The sequence below is a fragment of the Malaya genurostris genome, chromosome 2 (assembly GCF_030247185.1).
Source record: "Malaya genurostris strain Urasoe2022 chromosome 2, Malgen_1.1, whole genome shotgun sequence".
Classification (NCBI taxonomy): Eukaryota; Metazoa; Arthropoda; class Insecta; order Diptera; family Culicidae; genus Malaya; species Malaya genurostris.
Window position 1 is genome coordinate 243,297,082 of NC_080571.1, and position 22,896 is coordinate 243,319,977.

Sequence of the window (22,896 nt, forward strand, 5' to 3'; positions counted from 1 at the left end):
TTGTAACATTAAAAATATTCGTAAACGGTAGCGGCTTTTCGACAAAATACGTTAATCCAGAACTGTATCAACACCATGCTACTAAATTTGTTTAAATGATTGTCTTTCACTCCATCTACGTTGAAGCAGAGGTGGAAATAAGCCCATTTTGCGCATAAGAATGTGAATCAAGATTTCTGATTGTGAATCAAAAAACCGAACACCGTGAATTAAGAATGTGAATCAAGATTTCTGATTGTGAATCAAAAAACCGAACACCGTGAATTAAAAAATTGGGTAACAAAACTAACATTGAGATTATTTTTTTAATTGTGGGAATTGTACAGCACGCAGAGTAACAGCAGACCTTATACGCTCTTTGTATTGTACTGAGACAAATTTGTTCTCATTCTCAGAAGACAACCGTGCGCAGGCGAAGAGCTTTAGCTGCTCTCACAAAAACTCGTTCGCAGCATAAGCGGGAAAAGTATCTGTAACTATTCAATCATTCTAAAGCTTTTTTATTAACTTCATAAAAATCCTTGTGCGATCTTGCTCAACATCACATTAATATTTATTTAAAACTGTTTGCATGGTCATACATAAAAACTGTTCAAACACGATCTGGAATTAAATATAGTAATCTCGTTAGTAATTTCAATTATACTGAACTTCTTTTCGAACCTGATAATATCGATAATAGGTATAATTATTTGAATTTTGATTCCAAAAAATATTTTAATAGACATATATTATCGAACTTAATTCGTCAAGATAAAAATATTTAATTTCTATACAATTAGATTAAAATGAATGGTTCGTCATAAATATCCAGTATTCAGAAATCTTTTAGATCTCAAACGATTTTGAATCTGTTAGTTAAAATAGATAACATTCGAAATGTGCCCGGTTATCCCCTTCAATTTTTTTCCCGGTTGTTGCACTAAAAATGATTTTAATCGTTTTCTGCTCTGGAAAGTTCTAGTCCGGTTTTGGCACACAAAATATTAATTCGGTTTTCGTATTCAAAGCTACTTAAAGGGGCCGACCCGGCGAACGACCAAAATTAGGTTAAAGCCGGGTATAAATAAACGATATTAAAAAATTTGAAGGGTTTCGACGATAAGTTGCACTTATTAGCTAAATAAATAAACGATATAAAAAACTTGAAGGGTTTCGACAATAAGTTGCACTTATTAGCTAAATAAATAAACGATATAAAAAACTTGAAGGGTTTCGACGATAAGTTGCATTTATTAACTATTCATATAACACTCAATCACTTTTTGAAATCTGCTATGTTTCAAACATTATCACATACATGGATTTTTTGATAAAAATTTTTAAAAATGAATGTTTCATTCATGTCGATTCATGTTAATTTGAATATGTGTATTAGGCCATAAAAAAATTTAAAATCACAGTGGTCTATACCTCCAAAATGAAACTGGTACCGATCGATTTTCACGAGCTTAGATTCAAAGTTTGAATGGTGCGTTTGAATTGGTGTAGCAAAATCCAGCAGTCCTGTTATTTCTGTGTATGATGTTCGAACTAAATAGGGTAATATTAATCAGCTGCATAGCACGCAAAAAATTGGACATGTTTTTTTTATTTTTATAATTATTATTCATCGTGGCATGTATTAGCTGTTTTTATTGATGATATTACTCTACCACGACGGTATTGGTGAATAAATTTCGAATTCATCACGACGCATGGAATTTCGATGCGACCGACGAAATAAAGAAAAAATTAAAAAAAAACAACCTCACTCCGGTTGTAGGGATCCAGAGGCAAGTGTAACTGCTGTAATTTTTACATTTTATTTACCTGGTTGGCTTATATGATCTAGTTGTTTTATAGTCGAGTAATTGCTTGGTTCCGCTGATATGCCCACATAGCATTGCACTTATTTTGTCTTCATTTTATTATATTTCAGTTAAAATAATTGCCATGTTGGATGCATCTGTTAGTACTGATTAAACGGAATTTCTCAAGTTTTAAGTATCGATCTATGCATGTATTTGAGTATAATTTTCGAACATCCTCACTTTTTCATATCGATAGAACCAACGCATCAATTTACTCCGAGGATCGACTCACTTCGATTTGTATGAAACGTAGTACACGTTTTCGGTATGGCAAACCATTAATTTTTCACGGCTAGAAAGACCGATTCGACTGAAAACTAACACTTGAAAATTAATTATTTAATCATTAACAGTTAATCTAACTTACTTAATAAAGGGTGTTTTTTTAAGAGATGACTGATTTGAAATTTAAATAAAACACATGCCAAATTATGAAATTATCAATTTTTTTATTTGGTAGAAAGTTTCTTGGCATTTAACAATTAAATATGATTTCCGGCATATGGCCGTCACAACTTTTTTTCACAGAGGTCATCCTGGAGGTCCAATTTTCGACCACTTTTTCAAGCATTTGAGGGCGTATTTCCAAAGCATTAATCGTTGCTGGTTTATCCACACAAACCAATGATTTCACGTATCCCAAAAAAAAAAAATAACCGGGGTGAAATAAAATAATAATCGAGTGGTGTCAAATTACACTAATGCGAAGATAAATTCACTGGTCTACTTCTCGAAATAATGCTGTCGTTGACAAGTTCTTTCTATGCTTTCGATTGTTTCGGCCTCAGTATGACAAGTGGCACCATCCTGTTGAAACCACATTTCGTTCACATCCATATCCTGAATATTTGGCAATAAAAAAATTCATTGATCATGTTTCTGTATCGATTTCAATTCACGGTAATGCTTCGTCCTTTCTTATTTTTAAGGAAATAAGTACCGATGATTCCACCAGCCCATAGACCGGACCAAACAGTACATTTATAGGGATGCATCTGTAATTCTTGACCGACGTGTGGATTATCTTTAATCCAAATACGGCAATTTTGCTAAAAATGTTTCATCACTGAAGACAATTTCGCGCTATAAACCGTTTTAATCGAACACTGATTTTGAAAAGAAATTTCTACGATTTGGAAGCGTTGTTCTGGAGTTAACCTATTCATGCATGATTTGCCAAACAATACTGAGTAGAGACGTCACTTTACACTGTCAAAACAACTTTCAGATAATATAGTATTCCCTATTGAGGAAACAAACCTCCTAACCCGAACGACCGTAACTAGATTAAAACCGGGTATAAATAAACGATTTAAATTAAATTAACAAACCTTCTACAAATTTATTTTCTACTAACGACGATCTGTTCTCCCTAATCTGTAAATTTATTTAGTAATTGAATAAAAGAATTAAATCTGTGTATTGGGTAGGTTAAAAGTAAATTTAAATCTGTAAAACGTTCTAAGATGTTCATAATTCATTAGACTTCAGTTCTCTAGAGATGTATATCGAATCGTTCTGACCGATTTTCCTTCATACAATCGAAAAAAAACTATGCCAACAGGAACATGAAATCGGATTGATTTTCATTGGCTGGTCCAAAATGAAAGTCTCTCCAGCAAGTCTCTCCAGTTCAGGTTAATGACTACCCAATTAAATGACAATACATAAAATTGTAACCCATTAACTGTACACAAATGGTTAAAATTTGTCATAAAAGCTCTGCACCATCGAATGCCGTATACAAATTATACCCAAGATAACGGGTCAACCGAAATTGGTTTCGGAGCGGCGGTTGATCTTATTTAAATCTGATCGTTTATAGCAGGGTACCGAAGTCAATTAGAATTGTGATTGGCATTTTTCTCATCTCTATCATTTCTCTCGTTTGCTTTTCTTCTTTCCAGGTTCCATGGAGACCCATCCCGTACCACGTGCCTCAGCAGCAGCTGATTAGTGTAGCCAGTTTTGATACTACCAGTAAGGACGAACTAGTTCATATAGCGCAGCACAATGCGCAAATTCTGAAGCATTTCAACCAGCCCATCACACAGTACCAGAATCAGAACACCTTTCAGGTACAATCGGTTAGCCAACAGCAGCAGCAACAGCAACCGCAACGTGGGCACACTCTTGGTCCAAAGTACATGACCACTCCGCTACTGCTGACTAATGTGAGCCCCGCCATCCAGACCACCGCTCGGCATGCAAAGCCGTACGGAAAATCGGACCAAATCACCACGCTGAACATTGTGCACCCATCAACACCGAAAATCGTAACCCAGATCTCTCATCTCGCTCCGGTTGGAACAAAATCCGGCAAATTCAATGCCCAGTTCAGGTGAGTTGAGTAGAAAAAATCCGATGGCACATTCCAGTTTCTGGGAAATCTGTCTTACAAAGTGTTTTAGTTTCCATTTGCATACACGTTTACTTTAGTCCATTTACTTTCACTTACTTTACCCCTGAGAAATTGTCATAGCATTTGGGCAGCGTTTTGCAGGTCTCATCTGCGGGAAAATAATGAAAGCTTCTGATTGTATTTTGTTGTAACTAATCCCAAGATAGCAGTTGTCGGAGCAATTCCAGAAATCAACAACAGGAAAGTTTGCAAAATCAGGATCAACACTTATGTAGTATGGCAAAGAATTTGACTTTAAAGAGTACAATCTTTTTGCATACGAAGTTCGGTTCGGTTCTTATTATCCTAACCTATCTTAGTTTTTTATGTAAGTTGTGAGAGATTTTGCTCGAACCCATGAGACTTGGCATTAAAATGTAAATGAATTTTACCCGGATCAGACTTCCGGTTCGAGAATTACGGGATGAAAAGTGCGAAAAAAAATCTGAATAAAAGAACATTCGATTTTCGCAGAGACCAACTTTCACAAACTAATGAACATTAATGAAAGGTCTTCCAATTCCATTGAACCCTATCAAATTTAATCCGAGTACCACTTCCGGTTCCGGAATTACGGTCTAATGAGTATAAAAATTTCACTTTCAATAGCGTGTTTTATATATGACACTGAAAAATTGAGCAAAATACTTTCAGTTAGCCGTACAATTCTTCAATTTTGGCTCGAAATTGTTTTAATTTGATTTCAGACATGCCAGTTCCCAGTTCCTGGTTCCGAAAATTCCGGAAATAGTAGTCGAAAACTCAAAAGCAGAAGTCTCTTCATTTTTTCGGAGATGCATAGATTTCAACAATTAGGCTCAAATGAAAGGTTTTATGGAATTCTGGTTCCAGAAAAACAGGGTGAAGTTTGTTAAAAAATTATACCGTCATGTAGAGCGAAAATGTCGTCAACTATATGAATGTTAGACATTATCCTGTCTCTACCTCAGCACAGTATTCATGAAGAATCGCACGGTAGCAAACATTCGTGCCTGTGCCGTGATTCTGATTTCTTCAAAATGATTGACAACTCGGACCCATGTGTGCTCGGTGTCGATAGACTCGCTTGTGTTTACAAGGTCGAGCTTCTCTTTTTCTTTATTGTGTGTACGAAATCGAACACCACATACAGCGTGCTTCGTTCGTAGAGGCGGTATTGTGTTTTCTTCTTCCGTATTACCGCATGTACGTATCGGTGCGATTTATGAAACGGTTGGAATTTGTGGGCATTCATAACCATGTTATTTCGGAACGGGAAGTCAGATCCGCATGGAATTCAGGAGTTATATATGAAATCATAAGACCCTAAGCCATGGCGGAGAAAAGTGGATTGGTTCTATTTTAGAGTTTGTGACTACTATTTCCGGTGCTCCCGGAAGCTGGGGACTGGTATATCCGTAATAGAAGTAATTCAGAAGTTTTTTATAGGACCGTAAGCCCATTCATTTGAATCTAAGTTTGTAATGATCGATTAATTATCTCCTAGAAAAGTAACTACTAACCATGCAATGATTTTGTACGCTATGAATCGGCTGCGAATTCTGTCGAAACAGAAAGGTCAATTTTCACACAAGGAATGTTATATTTTTTAAAGTACTATTCTTATGCAATGAATATTTGTTAGAAAAATTGCTGAGGAAAAATACGTATACGTATTTCGCGCTGCTATTATTTCGCACAGCACTGTATTTAGGGGTGTCCAGATTTTGTTGGATAATTTCTAAGTCTCTCAGAGTACATTCTTTAGCGTTCAACATAGGTAAAAATCAACTGCAAACGTCTCACGATGGCAGCTTGTAGAAGAGAATGCTATTTATACTGGTTAGAATACTATACTCTTCGTGATACATGTTCTGAATGCTATGATGGCCAAAGCATGCTTGGTTCTTCTAGCCAATTGGGCTGTATTTTCGTGTGTTTTCATATGCAGTCTCTGTGGTAACATTTTCGCGGCTTTCATTACATAGTTACAACATCTTTTTCCCCCGTTAGATACCGACCAAATTTAAAACGATCTCAAAACGTATTTACATCTTAACAAAACTAAAACAAATCATTAATAAAAATTGTCAAACTGAAAACTCGAACAAATGCAAACGACAAAAATGATCATCAAGAATTCATTTTAAGTCGTATAATTTTGAAACTGTCAAGTAGTAACATATTAACTCTGTTTTTGCAAAGTTGGGTTATTCAAACTACTCTCCTGGGTGAAATTGTCCGCTAGCCATTAAATCTTGTGCAACACTTGCGTTATCTTTCTTACACATTTTCATCCGCTCTTTTTCCAAATCCTGGTGGATTTGAAGATCTTCCCTGTTTTCCGATGCTTGTCTTTCATAAGCACCAAGAATTTTACTGGCGAGTCTTGCCTGTTTGTTTCCTGTGATATTTCAGGAGGCCATCTTCTTTATATAGTTGGCCTTTTATGGTGCCGGGCGTTATGTACACCTTGTTTAAGTTATCGCACCCACAGATTTGCTGCCGCACCAAATACTCCAGGCAGATTTTTACATGGACGATCTGTTAACCGGCTCAAACAATCTCAAAGCCTTGAAGAAAGTGTGCATTCAAGTAACTGCTATACTAGAGTCGACAGGCTTCGCACTTAGAAAATTCTCTTCTAATTCTCAAAAGATTCTCGATCTTATGCCCGTATCGCTAAGAGAAACGAAAACTTTGCTAAAATTTGACAATCATTCGTCTGTAAATGCTCTCGGTCTACTTTGGGAACCAGCTTCCGATTTACTGAGCTACAAAATTCCGGAATGACCAAGAATTGAAACGAATACAAAACGCACCGTACTGTCCCGTATGTCGAGCCTATTCGATCCGTTGGGATTACTTGGTCCAGAAACCGTAAAGGATATTTATGCAGACGCTGTGGAAGACAACGTTATCGTGGGTTTCCAACCTGCCCGTTTCGTATCAAATCGCTTGGGAAGAGATACAAAGCCAAATTCCTCAATTGATATAAAAACCAAAAATCGTCAAAATGCACGAATTCAGTAACGCGTCTGCACAAGCTTACGGCGCTTGCGTCTATATTCGTTCGATCACCGATGATGGATACTGTACAGTTCGGCTTTTCGCAGCCAAGTCAAGGATAGCTCCTTTGGAGGTCAAGTCCATCGCCCGTCTTGAGCTTTGTGCCGCCCTTCTCTTAGCAAATTTATTTTAAATGGTTGCAGACACCATCGCACACAACGGCAAAGTATTTCTCTGGACCGATTCATCCATCGTACCACATTGGCTTGCTTCGTCGCCGTCTAAATGGCAAACATTTGTTGCGAACCGTGTTGCGGAAATTCAAAGGCTGACCACCAGTGGAATTTGGAAACATGTTCCCAGTAGTGACAATTCCGCCGACCTAATTTCGCGGGGAATGTTTGTTTCGGAATTGTACAACAGCTCTCTTTGGTGGAACGGGCCTAACTGGATAATGTCTGTCGATCAGCCTTGGCCTGTCGAAATGCGTGAAACTATGTTAGGCACACGTACGCGTTGTTCAACAAGAGTGCTTTGCCCCTGAGATAGCATCTCTTTCTGTCAACCAAGATGTACCTCGATCGTCGACTTTGCGATTTCTTCAACCCAATCCTCGAAGACAGCCTGATACGTGTTGGTGGCCGGCTACAACATGCATCGATCAGCTACGATAGAAAGCATCCTTTAGTACTACCAGTGAAACATCCATAACGCTACTGATCGCAGAATCTGTTCATCGGCGAACCATGCATGGCGGTACACAGCTTACATTAGCAATCATGAAACACGAGTTTTGGCAATTGCGTGGTAGAGATCTGGTATGACGAGTAGTACACAACTCAGTAACGTGTGCAAAGGCCAGGCCCAGGAATCTCAAGCAACGAATGGGACAGCTACCACCGGAGAGGGTTAATCGAGCACACCCCTTTCAATACGTCGGAATAGATTTTGCGGGACCAGTGTATCTCAAACCAAGCACACGCAAAGGAGCTCCTGTAAAGTCATACGTTGCAGTGTTTGTTTGCCTGGCGGTCAAAGCAGAGCACCTTGAGCTCGTGTCGGATCTCACGTCGGCTGTATTCATCGCGGCACTTCGTCGTTTCATTGCGTGCAGGGAATTACCGAATACCATCTTCTGTGTTAACGCAACAAATTTTACTGCAGCCCACTGGGAACTCAAAGACCATCGACAGATGTTCCTGTCGCAGCATCACAAAAATGCTGTTGTACTGGAAGCAAGTACCCAAAAAATCGCCTTTCACCACATGCCCCTACGTTATGGCTTGCGTCAAGTCTTCCAAGCATCATATTCGCAGAATAGTTGGAAATAGTCAGCTGCCGTATGAGGCCTTTACTAGCGTGCTTGTGCAAACTGAGGCATGCCTTAACTCGCGACCAATTACTCCACTGTCCAACGATCTGAACGATGAAGAAGCACTTACTCCAGGACACTTCATCATCGGACGACCGCTTTTAGCCGTACCTGAACCCGATTTAGCGCACATTGCAGAAAATCGTTTGGATCTTTGGCAGAAAATGCAAAGTCTCACGCAACACTTTTGGAAACGATGGAGCAAGGAGTATCTGTGTACCTTGCAGCTCCGGTACAAGTGGTCTACGGTGAATCAAAACTTGCTGAAAGATTCCATCGTTTTTTTTGTTTTTAATATTACAATATATTTTTAGGCACACTGCTTAAGCTCTAAGATGCCAAGGTTATATTCTAATCTTAATAAACGACTAACTTAAAACTAGAATAGTATCATTAGAATATGTGATCTTAGCTTCTCGAAAATCCAGCGTTCAGCTGGCGATCGGCAGTGGTCAATGTATTCAATATTGCACGAGTCTTCCAGATGGCGTTGGTAAATATTTAGCGCTGGCCGCATCCTTCGGTCCGTGTGGGTCCGCGGGAAACACCCCCAGGCCACGAAAGCCCGGCGGGTGGCCCGCATGCTGGGTTTTCGACTGGAGCGGTCTTCCGTGGGCGGTGATGGTGATGTTACGGAAGAGAATGAAAAATAAAGTAAATATTGTGGAAACAGGGTAAAAAGGGGATGTGGGAACAAAATGTCTGAAAACGACAGAGATCTAATTAGTTGCCATCGAGATGGTGAAGAGACAGGGGAGAGGGAACGAAAAAGTTAGTGACAAAAAAAGGTCTTGTTAGTTCCAATGAAGATGGTGGACAGGGACGGGGATTCCATCGCTTTGATTCGGGATGACATAACAATAGGTACAAAACTGAGTTGAACAATATATTGTCCCCAATTATTAGGATCTTTTACATGTGGCCACGCGTTGTCTATTATAAATCAATTAGTTGAATTAAATAGCTTGGATCGGACACAACGTTGTCGTCATTAGTCCGAAAACCTAATCCGCCTACAGTCAAAGGGCTTAAAAAAAACTCCTTTCCACTCGCGAACCTTGTCGTCGAAAATTTCTTACTGTCGTCTCGAACTCTTTTCTTACGCTGCCAGCTCAATAAAACACATCCAATTCCAATTGGCTAGAAGAAACCTTCGCTGTTTTTGGTCACCATGGCATTCACATACAGTTTTATACCTACGGAAAAAAAATCAACAGAAACACATACACTGACCACAAGTCTATTTTTTCCTTCTGCTTTGCCGCCGACACTAATTCAAGATTTTTCTCTTCTTGTGTTTTCACATGCAGGGTAGTCCCCAAGTAGCAAATGTAACTTATCGAAATTTAAAAATGTTCTACAATTGTTTTTTTTTCATAAATACGTTTATTTCTTAAGGCAGTTTACATAAGTTTTTCTTCGCCGTAGCATCACTTTTACATAATATTCTTATCCTAATTTAATTCTAACATAGTCACAACGTTTTGCATTTATTAAAACATATTCTCTTATTACTTAAATATCATCTTAGGTAACTCGTCATTAATTATGAAATCTACTCGGAAATATTATTTGAACCAAACGATTAACTTCTATAAATTATAAAATAAGCTGTTATTTTCAGACATTTTGTTAATAATTTCATAAACTGTTTCGAGTTTGTTTGTATCATTACATTATTTTTATTCTAATTTAGCTATTGGTTGAACTCATGGACGCAGCTGGGATCAGAACTAAGTCTTGAAAGGGGCCTTTATTAAATTGAAACTCCAGTTTTCTTTATGAAATGATAAATAAGTTTCATGTATGGAAGGTCACGACAAGCAAGAATGTCTCGAACTGGGATATTGGATAGTCTACCTTGGGTACGCAAAGAATTTATTAGTTGAGATCTGACATCACGATACTCCACGCATGTCCAAACGACATGATCAATATCTCGATAACCTTCGCCACAAGCACAATGATTAGTCTCGGAGAGCCCAATTCGAAGGAGATGTGCATCTAACGTGTAGTGATTGGACATGAGTCTGGACATCACACGAATGAAATCTCTACTCACATCCAGTCCCCTGAACCATGCCTTTGTCGATATTTTCGGAATAATTGAGTGCATCCACCGACCCAGATCATCTTTATCCCAAGAAGCTTGCCAGCTGGCAAGTGTTCTTTGGCGAGACGAGCTATAGAATTCGTTGAAAGCAATTGGTCTCTCATAAATTTCACCCTCAATAGCACCACGTTTGGCTAAAATATCGGCTCTTTCATTGCCAGGAATGGAGCAATGAGCCGGGACCCAGACTATAGTGATTAGATAATTATTGTTCAATATGTCGTTCAGGCACTGTTTTATTTTGCCCAGGAAAAACGGTTCAGTCTTGCCAGTCATGTTTGAGCGAATGGCTTCAATTGCACTCAGACTATCTGTGAAGAGGAAATAATGGTTTGGAATTAATGTGACGATTACACTCAAACTATATTGAACTGCTGCTAGCTCTGCTATATAAACAGATGCAGGTTCTTGAAGCCTAAATGAGGCCGAAACATTATTGTTGAACATACCAAACCCTGTCGCTTCTTCAATTCGCGATCCGTCCGTGTAAAACATTTTCTCAGAGTCAATATGCCTGAACTTACTTGAAAATATTTTTGGGATTTCCGTCGAACGTAGATGATCCGGGATTCCACGCACTTCGCGCTGCATGGATGTATCGAAAAATAAAGTTGAGTCAGGGACATTTAGGAGGCTGACACGGATAGGAATATATCTTGAAGGGTTGATTTCCTGTGACATATGGTTAAAATATACTGTCATGAATTTTGTTTGAGATCGAAGCTCGACTAGTCGTTCGAAATTATTAATTACCATGGGATTCAGCACCTCACATCTTATTAGGAGGCGTGATGAAAGCTCCCAAAATCGATCTTTTAATGGAAGAACTCCCGCCAGAACTTCAAGACTCATTGTATGTGTCGAATGCATGCAGCCTAAAGCAATTCGCAAACAACGATACTGAATTCGCTCCAGTTTGATAATATGAGAGCTTGCAGCGGAACGAAAGCAAACGCATCCATATTCCATCACTGAAAGTATCGTTGTCTGATACAATTTTATTAGATCTTCCGGATGAGCACCCCACCAAGATCCTGTTATTGTTCGAAGAAAATTTACTCTTTGTTGGCATTTTGTTATCAGAAACCTAATGTGTCCTCCCCACGTGCATTTGGAATCGAACCACACCCCGAGGTATTTAAAAGTTAAAACCTGTTGGATCATTCTTCCCATCATATGGAGCTGAAGCTGCGCGGGATCATGCTTTCTTGAAAAGACGACTAACTCTGTTTTCTCCGCAGAGAATTCGATACCAAGATGAACAGCCCAATCGGACAAGTTATCTAAGGTATCTTGCAATGGTTTATGCAGATCAATAGCTTTGGGTCCAGTAACTGAAACCACGCCATCATCTGCCAATTGTCTTAGTGTACATGGGGTTACTAGACAGCTGTCAATGTCATTTACGTAAAAATTATAGAGGAGCGGACTGAGGCATGAGCCTTGCGGGAGACCCATGTAACTATTTCTGAGTGTCAAATCGCCATGTGAAAAATGCATGTGTTTCTCTGACAAAAGGTTGTGCAAATAATTATTTATAACCGCTGGGAGTCCATTTTGGTGAAGCTTGTCTGAAAGAACATCAATGGAAACTGAATCAAATGCTCCTTTAATGTCTAAAAATACAGATGCCATTTGTTGCTTTTGAGCGAAGGCAATTTGGATGTCAGACGAAAGTAATGCAAGGCAATCATTCGTCCCTTTATTTCTACGGAAGCCAAACTGAGTATCTGACAACAAACCGTTCGTCTCGACCCAAGTGTCGAGACGTCGTAGAATAATTTTTTCGAACAATTTTCTGATGCAGGACAACATCGCAATGGGTCTATATGAGTTGTGATTTGAAGCTGGTTTCCCCGGTTTTTGAATGGCGATAACTTTCACTTGTCTCCAGTCAGGTGGAACAATATACAATTGTTTTAGAATTATTAATTATGTTATCTATGTTCAGAAAGATTTTTAAACATATTAAAATTGATTGTGCAATTTATCATTGTAAAGTTTCACAATACTGCCGAAAAAATCACTGTAGAACTACTTTCAGTACGTCTAAATCAACTATGCAGCAGATCACCAACTTGTCCATATTGCACTAACAGTTGTAGAAGTTCTGCAAAAATTTTCGCATCGTCATGTAAAATGGAAGTAACTACACCAATTGTGCAACTTATAAAAAAAATTCCAAATGGCTATCATAATTGTATTGGACACAAAATATGTCGAAATGATTATTAATCTCTTGTGGAAGAAAAATTAACAAAATGATGTTCTCCTCAAGATAAAAATTGATAAGCGGAATTAGAACCTTACTGTGAAAAAACAGTTTCTGTTAAGTCTGCATAGTTTTGACTGGCTCATAAAATTGTAGGTCAGTGTGAGTAATTTTCTTCATTTTTAGAAAAACAATGATATGAAATCCAAAACTTACAAAAACGTTATGCAAGATTTATCTATTTGAAATAAAAACAAAACTTACAAAGATGAGAATATTATCATGAATGTTGCGGAAATACATCATTACATACGCAATGAAAACAAAACTCAATCAGCACAATTGTGTTTGGTTTTCATCTTGCTGAAAAAATGAGCAGATCTGACATCACTTATGAAAGAAAAGTAAAGTTCATCAAAGTTACTTTCATGATACTGTTTGTGCAACTCCAACACATGGGCTTGCCAAAATAATACCTACAGTGCGTATCACAAATGTCGGGCCCGTTAAGATAAATCTTTATACTGTATTGTAATTCAACTAGTTTGTTTAAAATAAAAACAAAACGTATAATATTTCTCTCTAAAATATTCACATGTTAAAGTATCCCGTTATTTAGATAATATCATTATCATTACGTTGCGTGAACCATTTTCTATTCAACTCACTGTTACCATCGATGCCATATTGGAAAAGATTGAAGAAAAATTCATTTCGAGAATTTTCAGATTCAATAAAACATTAGTTTGATCAAAACCGTCTGGAAATTTCAAAGTATGTTTGAATATACGTCTTTTAAACACCATTCCGATGATTCTCTTTAAAAATAATAGATTGTTATTTTCACAGAAGTTGGTGTAAATCATCTAAACGCGTTAATTCAAAGGCGCTTGAGAAAATTTCATGCGTACGAATACATGTTTCACCATAAAAAAGCAGTTCGTTGTCGATTTTTCATTTACAAAAACACGAAAGATCATTTCTACAACATGTAGCATTATCATTTTTCATGTGCAGGTTATTTTACAAGATTCATGTTTGTGTTAAGTACAGTTGTTGAAAGTCAAATGTGAAACTTATTTATTAGAAATTAGGTTTGTTATGTTTTTGTAAACGTCATTCCATTTCTCGTTAACATTAGGTCGTAGTTTTCACGAGTTTCACAATTGTTTTTTCGCTGATTTTATTACTGCTTCTGTGATGGGATCGACGCATGAGTTTTGCATCAGTTGCACAATCATTGTGAATAAATGTTCGTAATAACGGAAGAACTTAAAGATATGTTGCACAACACAGAAAATTGCGCATTTTCCATAACACAACAGTTACTAGAATAGTAATATAAACCTACATGATAAATTTCACAATCAGTAGAAAAATACAAGACAGCAACTTAACATGCTACTTGGGTTTAATTGGCAAAACAACTTCCCCGGTTAGAAGTTAGCTACGGGTTCGAGTCCCGTTTCTTCGGAAACATTTGCGCGGTTTTCATTACATAATTACAGTCGCATGTCAATTTTCCAATCTGTTTTCCCCGTTAGATATTGATCATATTGAAAACTAGCTCAAAACGGCTCTAGGTCCTAACAAACTGTGCAACACAAATCGTTGATATCATCTTCGATTCTTTTACGCCCAGCATTTCTAGTTGAACTACTAGTACACTAAAACAGTTTGATATTATCTCCTAGATAAACGCAAAGCTAGTGCTATTAGATAAGTGATCTATGCATGAATATACTATTTCTATGAAAAAAAAACTTCGAAAGTTATACATCGATTATTTTTGTTTCTTTTTTTCCAGAGAGCCTGTTCACAATTCACCACCAGGGATTCATCAAAAATCCACCTTGAAACCACACCCGGTTATGAACAAACTTCAAACACACATGGCGGTTGCCTACAGACAGAAACAACCCGTAGCTGCCACCTCGAATCGCTTGGAGCATTTTGTCTCGCCGAATCAGCTGTACGGTACCTACATCCAATTCGGACAGGCTTCTAGCCCCCTGCAGACAGCAAAAACTAAATTTATCAGCCAACTCGCCAGCCATCCTAGCTTTGATGCTCAGCTCAAAGGTTTGCTGCATGCTGGCGTTGGAGCTGGTTATCCGCAAACATTTTCGCATATGAAAAATTTCCAAAAGATGAATTACCTACAGCAGTCGAACAAACTTCCATCGTACTACAATCATATTTCGGCAGAGGCAGATCTTCCCAAGAAATCGCTTTCTTCTGGGGAAAAAGACTACAATCCGACCACCACATCCAGTCCGCTTTTCCCGCATATTCCTCCGAGTGTCCTTACCCCTTTCTTCCAACAGGTACAGCAGCAGCAGCAACAGAATAAATACAGTTTTAGTTTGAAAACACAGCATCCTGCTCCGCCCGCCGCATCACCAACTCCTACAAATTTCGCCTTTAAAGAGAAACCACACAAAATGCAGCATCCTCATTTCCAATTCGAAACTCATCATGTTCATCCTACCCAATTTGGTTCCTTCAAAGAACATCATGGAGGAGACTCTTTTGGTTTCACTTCATACCAAAGCCACCAACAGCCACCAATCGATCACCAACCTCATGAAGTAGCTAAATTCAAAGAAGTTAAACATCACAACGGATTCAATGAAATTCATGATGAATATAGTAAAAATCTAGTCCCCCCGCCACCAAGCACTCAGCAAGCGTTCCTACCAACAATCCAGCACCATTCAGAACCAAGTAAAGACCCAATAGAAATTCTGAACAAATATAACATAAACCCACATTCACCCCTGCAAGATGCCAATCGTTTTGCGTATGAATCGTTTGTAAAACAAGGCTCGTCCTCTCACGTTCAGACTTCTACTCCAAGTTCGGTATCAACAACCATTTCTTCCACTTCCTCTTACTATCCATCGACGACGACACCTCGCCAACCATATTATTCTCATTCGATTACTTTCGGTGGTGATCACAACAACTACAACAGTCCCGTTCTGGTCACGCCCATCAACGACAACTGGATTGGTCGTGACAAAATTATAACAACTGAAAAGCCCAACATTTTCAAACACCTTTTCCGTTCAACTGAAAGCGAATACAAACAGCACAAGCTGATGCATCCGGGTTATACAGGATTACCGCCGAACAAACGGCCATCAACAACCACTCCGGGAACGGTATCCGATGCCTCAACGGAAGAACCTCTAATTACCCACAGCTTCTTCACGATCGAAGATGCAATATCTGATCCCACATTAATTCCACCTGGAAGTCGCAATAAGTACAAGTACACCACCGAGGCAGAAGAAAATCTATTGGACGAAGGGCATCCGGAAATTGTTACTTTCGGACCGTATCTGGATTCACAGGAGCAAGGCACTACCACGATTTATCCAATGTTCAAATCTAAAGGCCGAAGACGTCGCCCTAAACCACAGCAGAGTACCGAGTTTTCAGCAGAAGCGGACAGCACAGAGAATCCAAATAAAACTCGCGTTCGAGCCCGTCTACGACCGACCACCGAAGCGGAAAATGAAACCAAAACTACTCCGTCACCGCCCACGACTCCCTTCCTCGCCGAAGAAAGCTCAATTCGCAAACAGCGAAAGAAGTTGCCAGCTAATTTCAGCCGTAACCGATTCAGTCCAAGCGGCAACCGTGACGAGCAAGATCAAGATCGACCTACGGGGGATCAGCAGGATGTCTTCACTCAAGCACCACCGATAACCACGACGGCGTCCAACTCGTTCTTTATCTTCAATGGCAATGACAATAATCAGTTTGCTATTGGAGGCAATGGTTTTCGGTCACGCTTTAGACCAACCGGTGGGGACCGAGCAACCAGTGCGGAACCGAAACCCATTCGTCAGAAAACTAAGCTCAACGATGAATTGGACGATCTGTTTAAATCGAGTGAGATTACCAGAGACAGTGACGGGTCACGACTTAATTTCAAGCTCCCTAATACCAAGCCCAGCTTACGGTTACCATCGGTTTCTTATGGCTCCAGTACAACAACGACTTCTGTTAGTTTAACGTCGGCCGAAAGCAGCTCAGAAATTAACAGAACTCGTGGTGAACTCAATCGTCCCCGTTTTAGCATTAAGGAGTACCGCAGTAAGCTGAATCGAACGACAACAACTACACCTTTCGGTACAGCGGACCTAGAACTGACCACACAGGCAGCAACGAAATTGCGTTTCCCCACCAGAAATCGGTTTCTGTTAAACACTCGTCCGAATAAAACAGCTGAATCTAACGAAGTGCTTTTGCTTAGTTCTAGCACTACCGAAAAGTCGACCGCTGCCAATGAGTCCACAACTACGACGAGAACCTCGTTCCGACCGACCGGAACACGAAGCTACAACAATCGCTTCACGGTTAAGAAAGCCACCTCGGACATGCCACCGCAGATACTGTCTTCAACAACCAGCAGAATAATCAACCGTGGACGGATCCGACAGCAGGACACCACAACACAATCGGTAAGATTTTGGCTTGTTGAAATTTCCCGAAACAATTACGATAACATGTCGATATTTTGTGTGTGTTTATGTCAAACTATCACAGTATGATAAAAAAAAATAACTTATTCAAGTCATCTTTTGTCAAACAATAAGCGCCGATTTGGGAGAGGTCGATTTCCTGACAAAAATTATTTTTCAAGATTACACCAGATCTCATGCATTTGTAAGATATTTGGCACCCAAAAAAATGTTTCGATTTTGGAAATCTCCCAAAGTCTCAAAGCCGATTTTTTCCAAACAAACTTTTGTCGAGATAACACTAGATCTCAATGTTTCTTGAATTTTTGAGGAAATTTTTTCAATAAAAAATTTTTATTTTAGTTCTGTGTTTTTTACCTTCCGCATATAGTAATCACTTCATTCGACTCAGTTCGTCAAGTACGCAAAATATCTGTGTGTGTATGTATGTATGTAACGTTTTTTGCACTAGCTGGCTGGACCGATTTTTGCAAATTTAGATTCAAATGAAAGGTCTTGTGGTCTTATACAAAATTAATGAATATTATCTGGATCCGACCTCCGGATCCAAAAATCCCAAATAGGGTAAAATGTGCAAAAAATTGTTAAAATAAGTGCAACAACTTTTCTCGGACATGGCTGAACCGATTTCCTTGAACTTAAATTCAAATGAAAGGTCTTGTAATCCCATATAACATTCCTAGATTTTGTTTGGATCTGACTTCAGGTTCCGGAGTTATGAGGTAAACTGTGCACAAAAATATAAATATGCGTACCTTTTTTTCCCAGAGTTGGTGTGACCGATTTTTACAAACTTAGATTCAAATGAATGACTTTATGGTCCTTCACAAAACTTCTGAACTTCACTTGAATCCGACTTCCGATTCCGGATTTATAGGATGATTAGAGTAAAAATTTCAAATTACATACTTACTTTTCTCCAAGATGGTGTGACCGATTTTTACAAACTTAGACTGAAATGCATGGTCTTATAGTTCTATATAAAACTTTCGAATTTCATCTGTTTCCGATTCCTAGATATTTTTTACCATCACTTAAAGGGGCGGAACAAAAAACTTAAAATAATTCCTAAACTGGCCTCAAAACTACTCCGTTTGATAGTCATTATCAGTAGACGATCAAACAAATCAATTCCGGCTACCATGGTTCCAGGTTTCCAGTTCCGGAAACACCGGAAATAGTGATATTTTCCCAAATGGATCTCACTCACTTTTCACAGCGATGGTTTGACCGAGGTTTCCAGTTTTGGAGGCACCGGAAATAGTGATTATATTTTCCCAACTGAATCTCACTCACATGAAATGGTACATGAAATTTTCGAAATCGAAAAAAATTTTTGATACCAAAAGACTTAGAATTGCATGAAACGTCGAGATTTAGTGTCATCTCGAAAACAATTTTTTTTTAAAAAATCGACTTTCAGAGATAACACTAATTCTCGGCGTTTCATGCAATTTTAACACTTTTGACACTAAAAAAATTTGATGGTGCTGTTGCTTCCTATGGTGCTTTTTCAAGATCGGAAAATGGATCTCACTCACTTTTCACAGCGATGGTTTGACCGAGGTTTCCAGTTTTGGAGGCACCGGAAATAGTGATTATATTTTCCCAACTGAATCTCACTCACATGAAATGGCACATGAAATTTTCGAAATCGAAAAAAGTTTTTGATACCAAAAGTCTTAGAATTGCATGAAACGTCGAGATTTAGTGTCATCTCGAAAACAATTTTTTTTGAAAAAATCGACTTTCAGAGATAACACTAAATCTCGGCGTTTCATGCAATTTTAACACTTTTGACACTAAAAAAAATTTGATGGTGCTGTTGCTTCCTATGGTGCTTTTTCAAGATCGGAAATTTTCAAACCTTAAAAGCCGGGCAGCACCCATGTCCGATTTAGCTCAAGTTTTGCATGGGGACTTTTTTCCAGGTGCTTTAGAGCATTAGTGCTGTACGAAATAAGAGATGCTCCCAAAATAATGGCACCCATATATATAAGCGGTAAAAAACAACGTGTTTTGTCGGTTACGTCACTTATACCATCATATCTCCGGAACCAAAAGTCACAGCCATTTGATCTTCAAACTTGATCAATGGCCTTACAATAGCTTTCAAAAGGTACTAAACTTGTTAAAATCGGTTTAGCCTTCTCCGAGAAATTTGCGCGGTTTAGCCTTCTCCGAGAAATTTGCGTGGTTAAATGTTTTGTCGTTTAAGTCACTCATACCATTATATCTCCGGAACCAGAATTCACAGCCATTTGATCTTTAAACTTGATTAACGGCCAGACAATAGCAATTGAACGAGCCTAAGTTTGTTAAAATCGGTTCAGCCATCTCTGAGAAAATTGAGCGGTAAAAATTTCTTCGAAAAGTGCACAAATACAGACATTTTCCGATCTCGTCGAACTGAGTCGAACGGTATATAACACTATGGGTCTCCGTTCAAAAGTTGGTTATTCCAGCAATTCTAATACCTTTCTATAGAGAAAGTAAAAAAAAGAATTCGACTAATCGGAAGGTTATGTTCATAAGTTGTCATGGATTGTTTTTAATAAGATTGACCGCAAATAACTGTATTCTGTTTTACCCCAAGTCATCTTCTTCCATGAATTTACAGAAAGTAAAATTCTAATGATCAGTGTGTGGATCAACAATGGTTCAACTAGACAGTTTGTTATGTTTCACACATAACCTCATAAAATAATTAACAGATAGTTTCCATGATCGCATGAATCGTGCTACATCGGTTTACGCCAATCTCCCCACCTAAATAGTTTTATATTGAATTCAGATTTATAATTCCGAAGCAGATCCAATATGACCTAACAATATTGGTCTATATTACGTAGAAAACTTCAGTGATTCAAATACACATAATATGAATGACAATACTAGCCCGTTTAACCCCATTTACCCCAACTTTTTTTTATAAGTGGTATATCTGGATGAACTTTCTATCGCACTCCGATAGGAGGCTAATTGCGATTGATTGAAATCGATTGATATTACGAAGAAAGACCTAAAAATAATATCGATAATTAGTATTGGGGTAAAACTGGGGATAAAATGGCATAACAAGATGCGTGCGGTCATTGAATCTATTTGTAATCTTATTTTTAGGTCTTTCTCCGTAACAACATTCGATTTTAATTAACTTCGATCAGCATCCTTTCGGTATGTGAAAGAAAGTTTAAGCCGAAATATGACTTATGAAATAACTTGGGGTAGGACGGTATAACAAGATCAGTTCGGTCATTGAACCTATTTGTACTCTACTTTTTAGGGCTTTCTATATGTGAAAGGAAGTTTATAAGGAAGGAAGAAATACGACTTTTGAAATAAAATGGGATAGAACGGTATAACAAGATTCGTGCGGTCAATCCATTTGTAATTCTATGTTTAAGTCTTTCTTCATAATATCAATCGATTTTCATCAACCGCAATCAGCCACCATTCGGAATCTGAAAGAAAATTAAACCACGACTTATGAAATAAATTGAGGTAACACGGATTAAGCAGGCTACTACTGTTACTCCCATTGTATTCAATTGGATCACGGTTATTGTGTACGTAATATGAACCAATATTGATACATCGTGTTGGATCTGCTTTTGAATTGTAGATCATATTTCAACTGAATATTATAACTAGAAAAGAAATGGGGTAAAACGGCACAACGAGTTTGCTACTGTCATTAAAACTATATACAATCGATTTGCTAGACTTTTTTACACCAGAAACACTTTATTCGCTCTACTGCAAGTACTTCGGTTTAATGTTATATAGCTAAGCTTGAATACAACACAGTAAAATAATGGAGCTTGGGGTAAAATGAACATGACAGCGTTTCGTGCGGTCCTTCTAAATACATAGAATCGATTTTACTGACCATTTGACACCAAAAAAGTATTCTGTGGTCAGCTGTATCATGCCTCTGAAACAATCGTCGCGTTTTTGATCCACTTTTTTCCACTGTGAGATGATTTGACCGATTTCCACAAACTTGGATTCAAATGAAAGGTCGTGTGGTTCCAATTCGTGTGGTACAGAATCAATTAGAGGGGCGAAATAAAAAACGTAAAAAAATTAAAATCGACATCAAAACTACTCCAATCAGTAGTAGACGGTCAAACAAAGCGACTACGGTTATTCTTTCAAAAATTGAACAAAATTATTTTGATGAATGTCACAGTACTATATATGATAAGTGGATTGAAAAACGTTTTTCGCGCGGATTTCCGAAGTTACGTGGTTGTTTCAATTTCGAATATAAATAATATCAAAACTACAGAATGCTAGTACTGAAGGTAGTAACTTCTTTTAGTAACTTAACTTTTACCTTCTTCCAGAGGAGCCGAGCTTGAGCACCTCATCAATGCAAATCACTCGAGTCTTTGGTATGCCGGACAGTACCTTTTACCATTTACTATTCGAACCGGCAAAAGAAAAGTTACCTTTCTGCTTTCGGAAGCATTCTCATGCTCAATGAGTTCCGCAGCGATATCGTAAAGAAGTCCACCTGAATTCAGAACTTAGTTTCAGGTTTAGAACATAGTTTCAAAATTTAGATTCAAAACTCAGTTTCAGAATTTAGTTCCAGAATTCAGAGCCTAAATGCTGGAACTGAATTCTGGAATAGGATTCTAGAACTAGATTTCGGAGCTAAATTCAACTGAATTTTGAGCCTATTCCAAGTTCTGAATTTAGTTCGTGATTTCAAGTCCAGTTCCTGAAAATCAATTCTATCATAATTCTATTGATACATTCCAAAAGAACTCTTCGAAGTTTTCCTACGATGTAAATCTACAAAAAACGACTATAACATTGTTGTACTGACTTGAATACGTCTTACTTTACTTTTGTAATTAGCCCGGTGGAAGAATGGGTAGAACTCAATCGTGGATATCTTGAGTTGTACTAAGCACAACAACGTAATTATTTCTCCATGCCATCAGAAATATGATCAAAAATTTACGTTTAAATTTTCAATTGTGTGAGATATCTACAAATAACTAAAAAATTAAGTGCTTAAACTTTCGGTAACAATGAAAAAAATTCATCACGTTTGTTAGCTTACTTGGAACTGGACGTCGTGGAAAGAACCTTCCACCAACAGAACCTTCTGCGTGGTAAAAAGCCTTATTTGGATTGAATTCTGGAGCTGAGTTCTAAAACGGAATTCAGACCCTGATTGAATTTAAATTTTAGGTTTAGAACTTAGTTTTGGGATTTACCTCCGGAATAGAAGTTCAGAATTTGGAACTAAATTCAGTGTCCTACTAAATTTTAGATCTGAACTCCAAATCTGAATTTTGGAAATCGAGCTGTAAAAGTCGCATAATTCACAAAACTCGGGTAAATGTTATTTGCAAACAAATAACACATTTTATTATTAAAACCAAACGTCTCAATGGAAGAAATTAACATTATTTTGTTTGAAATAAGAGTCAAAATGTCA

The 22,896-nt window shown here is 38.0% G+C and overlaps 1 protein-coding gene across 2 annotated transcripts in view; it reads left to right on the forward strand.

Moving 5' to 3' along the window:
• LOC131428407 (uncharacterized) overlaps positions 1 to 22,896 on the forward strand; it is a 90,757-nt gene that overhangs the window by 65,681 nt on the left and 2,180 nt on the right. Inside the window, exons 4-6 of one of the 2 annotated variants that reach the window (XM_058592354.1) lie at positions 3,761 to 4,194; positions 14,747 to 17,146; positions 17,207 to 17,414. In XM_058592354.1, the coding sequence (XP_058448337.1) occupies positions 3,761 to 4,194; positions 14,747 to 17,146; positions 17,207 to 17,414 (3,042 nt within the window). Of the gene's footprint in view, positions 1 to 3,760; positions 4,195 to 14,746; positions 17,415 to 22,896 lie in introns of both variants that reach the window. The other variant, XM_058592353.1, reaches the window with a different exon arrangement.